At 36.9% G+C, this 7,205-nt stretch overlaps 1 protein-coding gene across 1 annotated transcript in view; it reads right to left on the reverse strand.

Annotated features, from left to right (window-relative positions):
- The window catches only part of MMADHC (metabolism of cobalamin associated D), a 13,385-nt gene extending 6,198 nt beyond the window's left edge, over positions 1 to 7,187 (reverse strand). Inside the window, exons 1-5 of the mRNA XM_026852727.1 lie at positions 7,017 to 7,187; positions 4,591 to 4,735; positions 4,130 to 4,347; positions 1,576 to 1,681; positions 933 to 1,063 (exon numbers count right to left, since the gene is read on the reverse strand). Of these exons, the coding sequence (XP_026708528.1) occupies positions 933 to 1,063; positions 1,576 to 1,681; positions 4,130 to 4,318 (426 nt within the window). The 5' untranslated portion in view covers positions 4,319 to 4,347; positions 4,591 to 4,735; positions 7,017 to 7,187. The remainder of the gene's footprint in view (positions 1 to 932; positions 1,064 to 1,575; positions 1,682 to 4,129; positions 4,348 to 4,590; positions 4,736 to 7,016) is intronic.
- Between the last annotated feature and the right edge of the window lie 18 nt (positions 7,188 to 7,205).

Consider the following 7,205-nt stretch of genomic DNA (forward strand, 5'->3'; position numbering starts at 1 on the left):
TTTTTTTTTTTTTTTTTTTTTTTTTTTTTTTTTTTTTTTTGGTGCTAACCCTTACACTGCTTTACCAAGGCCACATTTGCAATTTACAGGATTGAAAAAGGACATTACCAGGCTATTTTCGAACATAAATATGAGCCTTGCTATACAGATGAGAATCCCACGGGATTATTATTGCTAGTTTTAGAAAGATTGTAACAAATATACAGAAACACTGTATTTTGAGGTGCTAAGAAAAGACCGCCAATGGTGGTGAACACTGACACCTGCTGGAGTACACACAGAAAAAAAATCTGAAAAATGTGAAATAAAGTGATTTTCAGAGACCTCTAGTGGCAAATGATCAAGAAGACAAAGTTCATGAGGATGGTTAAGCTGTAATACATATAACTGATACCCAGTCCTAAAGCATTAAATATACATCATCAGAACAGAGGAAAAAAAACCAAAACAAACAAAAATCACACCAAAAAAACAGAGCAACCACTTTTTACCAGTAAGGACATGCTTGTGGACAGACTGTACTGGAATCTCAGCTAGGTCACAGAAAAATAAAGAAAGCGGTGAAATCCTACAAAATGCATCATACTAAATCTGAAATAAGGTGAAAAAATAGTTGCTGCCCTTCAGCTGAAACAGGACAAGATTCAAGTGTCTTTAATAATTTATTGTAGCATTTTACAACACTTCAACATATTCTTGACTCACTCCACTATACAGAATTTAATAGTTCTATGAGACATATAGAGTAGTCAAAAAGCTACAAAGCTGGAAAAAAGTTATCTCCGTTTTAGCAGGAAGAGAACAGAGGATTAGCTCGAAAAAGTAACACAGTATGTCACTAACAGAGCTAGAAATGGACTGAAATACACAGGTAGTTCACAAAAGATTAATCTATAAACAAAAATAAAGTGATGCTACTGACAGCTACTTACATTTTCTAAGAGCATTTCTCTCTCATCCTCCACTTCTTGACTCCATACAGTCATATCATTTTTAGTCTTCTGGGTGACAGTTAATACCGTTAAGCGGTTGGCATTCACCTCTGGAAATATTGACTCAAAGTCTAAAAAAAGTTAAACCATCACATTACGGCTTGCTCTTACATTTTACTTATGGCTTTCTCAGTTTTAGACAAATTATTGACCCTATCCAATTATTTCCTCCTTGAACAAATTAAAGAAAGATACAAACCCAATGGTTTCAGAAGTTTCTTAATTTCAATTTGCTATTTTACTAAGAAGCAGTGCCAAAAAAAAAGTTTTTGTCACAAACTGGTTTTTGGATAGGGAATTAGCTCCAGAGTCTACACTAAAGAAGCAGCTGAGTTACTCCCCGCCCAAGCTGACCTTCAATTTAAATGGCATTGAATTTTATATGAAATACTAAGTAATGTCAACAGTAAAGTTTCAGTTTTCATTTTACAGTATGTATTGTTCTTTTGTAAAACATTAATTCCAGATTACCCTTTTCTACTACACATCCTGTGGCATCTATTACATCAAAGTGTCTACTGACATATTTTTTTACATTTTAAAAGTTATAACTTCTTAGCTGTCATTAAAAGTGAAAATATACCTTTTTGTAACAGCTCTGGACAAGCTTGTACTGCACATTCTACCTTTGCATTTTCAAAGTAAGTTTCAGCGTTTTTTATTTGCTGTTTCTGTGGAACATCAGCCCCCTGAGAAAAATGAAAATTATAACTTTCTAATTTGTTAATATACAACAGGAATAACTTTGTACACCAGACTATGTTTTTGTGATTAAATGTCCACCGATACACTCAAGCAGATTCACAGAAAGATGATTTGCAATGAGACTTAAAATTTTTCAAATATTAAAAGTGAAACAGATATAGGTATTATCTATCAAAGCTAAACAGAAATACTAAGTTTTTTATTTTATTGTAACTCTATTATCTCAAAGCCTTAAGCAATACAGAAACCTTTGAAAAATATCTTCTGAAACAATGGCCTTAAGTACTCAATACAAAAGCAGTTGATAGATTTCAGACACATTACCCGAGCCAGAATTTAGTTACACAAGAATTCTAGAGCTGTGAACTATCAGTATTTTTAGCTTTAGCTGTTGTGCCTTGAAAAGCAGAGTTTTCCAATAATAGCGTTTTTATTCTTGACAGTTTTTTAGTTCTATAGTTTCTTAAAAAAAAACAAACCACACCCCAAACCAAAAGCAATCCCAGATTCTTATGGGTACACAACAAAGTATGTTAGATATATAACATTTAAGCTTAAAATGCCCTTAAGAAGGCAGTAACAAGAGCTGCCTCCTTTGGAATAGAAATAGGCACAGAACGCCTTAAATCAGTTTTCCTAGCTCTAACTATGCCAGAATTTACAAGGAATTTCAATGATCTTCTCTAAGACTGGTATTACAATGTTGAGTAATACACGAAGTCCCACCTAACAGTCTGCATCTGAAAGTTGTCCCTGGAGAAATCTATTACGCTGAAAACACAGTGTGGCTACCATTTTTCTAGAAGTTGACAATCAAGAACAGAAAATAAAAAACAAAACCAAATAATCAGAAACTAAACATAACAATAGACAAACTAGAGAGTAACTGCAGTTTCAATACAAGTTTCCATGTGTTGCATTATGATCTCAGGCACGGGGACTGATCAGTTGCTGCTTTAAGCCAGACAAGCCATGCATTATGCTGGGAAACCCCTTCTTTTCTTCCTAACTATAGGATGCTTCTCTTACTAAGATAGTTCATCGTGATTTCTTGCCTACTACTTCCATTCTAGCAGGCTAAACACCACTTACATAGTCCATACGCTTACCAGACATCCTATCATCAAGAGACTATGGCCATTTTCCAAAGATCAATACCTCTTTCTGATATTGACAGGTCAGCAGGCCCACTTACTCTGCCCAGATAAAACCAGTACACGAATCTCAGGCACACAGCGTGCCATTTCTCTGAGCAGTTCAAGGGCTGGAGTGAGCTTCACCAGCATTAAGCTTTTCTCCTGCTTGCTGCAGCAACCTATGGGAGGTTCTTGTATTCAGCTGATCCCATTCAAATCTGGGTCCCCTCCTAAAGTAGTTTAAGTATTTTTGTTCACTAAACACTGTTCATGGATTCTCCTAAACACCGTTGGTATGAAGCAGAGCTGACTCTTGTTGACTGCTTTCTGAATACTAGCTGCAAAACCTGCCTCTACTCTTTCCAGTTTCATCTTTCCATTTTGGGCAGGAACAGCTGCACCAGGCATTTTATTATGCAAGAAATCTTACTAGAAAGCAGCCCACCTGGACTAGAATTTTCTGTTGGGCTTTTTACGGAAAGTATGATCCACACGAGCTGAAAACAGAATCTGTGGAGCTCACCAGAAGCTTATGTAGATTATGTTTTCTGAACACTTTGGAATACGATGCTACATTTACAAAAAAACACTATACAGCATTTTTACAATGGAGATGTGCTAGTTGACTTCTGAAGTCTGAGCACGTCATGAACTCCGAGAGCCTGCAAAGTTGAGTCAGCAGCCAGTAGCACTAAACATTTGTTGAAACGCTGCGATCACGCTAGCAATTATCAAGGTGCTTCTTGTTAATAATGCATCTGACTCGCTGCAAGCTCTGCCATTGCCAAAATGCAGTCTCATGGTGAGACCTGAGGTTCAGGTACATTCATCTGCTTCTCCTGTGTGACTTCAGTGGCTGTCAGAACTACGCAGGCAGATTTAAACACTGTCCAAACTATTTAAGTCCAGATCCATTAAATGAAATATGGAAGAAACTACCAGTTCCACTTGATAAAAGGTGTTAAGACATGGTAAACAGCAAGTTTTGAAAACAGCAACTTCTGAAACTGAAGTTTTCTTTTCCCATATCCGTATAATTAAGTCACTACTAAAATGTTTTTGTTTTTTTTCCACTAAGCACTGCTTATTCAAAAAAACACCCCCTGAAATATTTCTTTCTCCTAAAAGAAAAAAACTTCACCTAGGTTCTGTGTCATCTCTCACTCACCCCAGCTGAAGACCATCTTTCAAAACCATCTAGAAAATCAACACTATCTTTTTTTCAGGAAGGAGAGAGATTAGTTGTTTTTCTTAGACAAGAAATATCAGTTTCACACAGAAGAAGCCTGTTCTTACCTGAAATTCATTTACATATTGTGCCATTACAAATTCATGCCTTTCACTTGCTGAAGGCTCTGCTAATATATCAGGCAGACTTGTTGAAACTTGGCTTTTCTTCTGAGAAGCAGTGCCATTTAGGTGACAGTCAAAACCAATATTACCAGGCAACTGAAATCTCTGGTCCTGAGGACCAAACGGACCCATTACTTCATCCGGCCACACAGTTCTTGGACCTGCAAAAGTCAAGGCCTTGCTATAGTCATCACATCTACAAAGAAAGAAGAAAACAAACAAACACCAACCCTCTCCCATACAAATGTCTGTATTTGATCATAATCATATATAACCAAAGTAACCACAATGCACAAGTAAAAGGGCCCTGACATAAAAAGCACACTTCAGAATTCCCAAATTTATATGGGGTGCAAAGTTCTGATAGCACACGAATTCAAAGAAATTAATTTGCTTTTTCTTACATAAATCAGGAGGCGTAGCAGCAACATGAGGCTCATCTGAGCCAGAGGAACCTGCTGTAGAAAAAGCCTTGGGATTTACAACTCTCTTGACTAAGGAATAAAACCCTGGTAGGTAGGTGACCAATCTTGCTCTGTTACAGAGCACCTGAGAAGACAAAAACAAAATAAGTATTACATACTGTTAGAAAAAATATTAGTTTAAGTATAGCTTTGTGGATCACAAGAGAAATCCTCACTCGATAATTAAATTACAATTTTAGTTATGATCAGAAGTGTTTCTGTAAAATCAAGTTTTAAGAGTATTTTATTATTACTTTAACATTTATATTATTAACAGTATTTTATAGGAAAAGCCTCAAAAACACTTACTGAAAGGCCTCCTCATGTGAGGAAGAAACCCTGGGAAGTTTAAACAGCACCACTGAAACCCCACAACCTAAACCAAGTTATGGATAAGGACTGGGTTCCATGATTATTTCCATGCACGTGATTATTTCCATGATTGTCACAATTCAACCACGGGTTTGATTATCAGAAATATCTAGAAATATGGTTAATTAAGTAAATGCTGATATCCACGACATTTGCCTTGAAGGCTAGCACAGAGATTAGCCAGCCCATATTTCTACATCTTAAAAGGCTGGAGGAAGACACAAGGTAGCTACAAGATGAGTCTGGAGTGATACCCTCATTTAGAAGCAAGCACACGTGTGTGCTTACACATACTTCTCCACCCTCAAAGGACACAGCCCAACAGCTCTGAGCTATGCAGGGATACGCCTATCAAAACAGGCAAGGGTGGTAATTTCAGCCTCTTTCCTTTGCTCTCAAAATCTGTAGACATTTAACAAATGCAAAACTGAAGTTAGCACAGCCAGTGTTATTTAGATTCGCAAACTCTGTACACTGATATATTTACAAACAAACCTTACTGCAAACAGATCAGTATGGTTGTCAGAATGCCAATAAGCCATAAAGACTTTATGAATTCTGTAGTCTCGGAATACACCAGAAAATCTGCTTCACACCACAGAGTTGTACTGTCAACATAACCTTCAACTGTTGAAGATGATTCTATCAAACTGATTCAGCCACACAGTAAACAGAAAATGATGCAACACTATCTCCCTGAGCACGCAATGGTCGCAGCAACAGGGCTCCACAGAGCCAAATGGCTCCTCACCATAAGGATTATTAACTGTGAGACCCAGTTCTTAAGTACTTAAGACAGTATCTTAAGTAGTAATATGAGCAACTGTTTCTGGGGGTTTGGGTTTTTTTTTTTAACATGAAATATCCAGGTGAAGTGATTAAACTAGAAAGCCTGATCTATTTTTTTTATTCTATAAAAATAGACTGACAACTTTCATGACGCATTTACACATGCATAACAGAAAAATATCTCAAAACGTAGAGACAGAAGTGTAATTTAAAAAAAATTAAAGTCTAATTAACTCCAGCAAAAAAACTACTAATACTCTTGATTACAGCTGCACAAAAGCATGCATTACTGGAAAATATAAATCCCACCTGCTATAGCACGTGTGCTTTCACTGAAGCACATTATTTTCCAGGTAAGGTAAAGAAATTCTTTTGAGAAACCTGACATAAAGGTCTTTTCCTTAAGTGCTGTATTCTATAAAAGTTTACGCGTGTTCACCACTAAATACGTATGCAACAAGGTTACTTAAAAAAAAAAAGTGAGAAAATGGTATGTTTAAGATCAGAACTCTGTTTGGAGTATCAGGACCTAAGCCAGTAAGCATCACTTTCTCATACACCACCTCTGTGTAAACATACAGTAAATTCTACCAACTCAAAAGCATAAAAGCATATTTTATTTTCTGACAAACATTTACAGGTAAGGCCTTAAGCTGCCTGTTCTAAAACACCTCTATGTTTAAAAGGTGCCTGTAACAACAACAAAAGTCTTCTGATTCCACTTGAATGTTTTTTCCTATATTATGTAAAACCAGTAAATGAAACTAATTTTTGCATAATGATTGAGTTACAGATAAACCAGATGTAAACAATTACAGCTGACACATAATTACAAAAGAGCGTTTTCTTATAATCAGGATCACTTAACATGCAGATGTTGGTGTTAATTACAGGTATGTTGACTGAGCTCACTTATGCCAATATTTACGTACCTAGCATTACATAGTGAAAAAACACCGCTGAAATCAATAAATTATTCATGTCTCCGTAGGAAGACTAAATCAATAAAGCCTGTTTCATTCTTCAGTCTGGAAGTACCCTGGTGAACCTGTGTGTTTCATCTTAACTCATGACATTAAGAAAACCCAAACAAAACAGATCCTACTGAATCCTCAATTCGATTATTCCCACAATATCCACGGAAATTGGCTTCCAAAACTTAGATGGAAGGATAACAATACCGCTGCCTTCTCATAAAGATGTACCTTGGTATAACTGAGGTTTTTATCAATAACTCCCCCCTAAGCGCGGTGATTTAAAGACAGCTTTAAAGGGTGAATAAAACTCAAGCGTCGCGGATGACAGGGGGAAGCGCTCTCCTTTGCCTTCTCATCGGGACGAGCCGCAGGGGCGGGCTGACGGCCACCCCCCCTACCGCGAACCGCCGGCGAAGG

Source organism: Athene cunicularia, assembly GCF_003259725.1.
Source record: "Athene cunicularia isolate RWA chromosome 7 unlocalized genomic scaffold, athCun1 chr7_part1, whole genome shotgun sequence".
In the NCBI taxonomy this organism is placed as follows: Eukaryota; Metazoa; Chordata; class Aves; order Strigiformes; family Strigidae; genus Athene; species Athene cunicularia.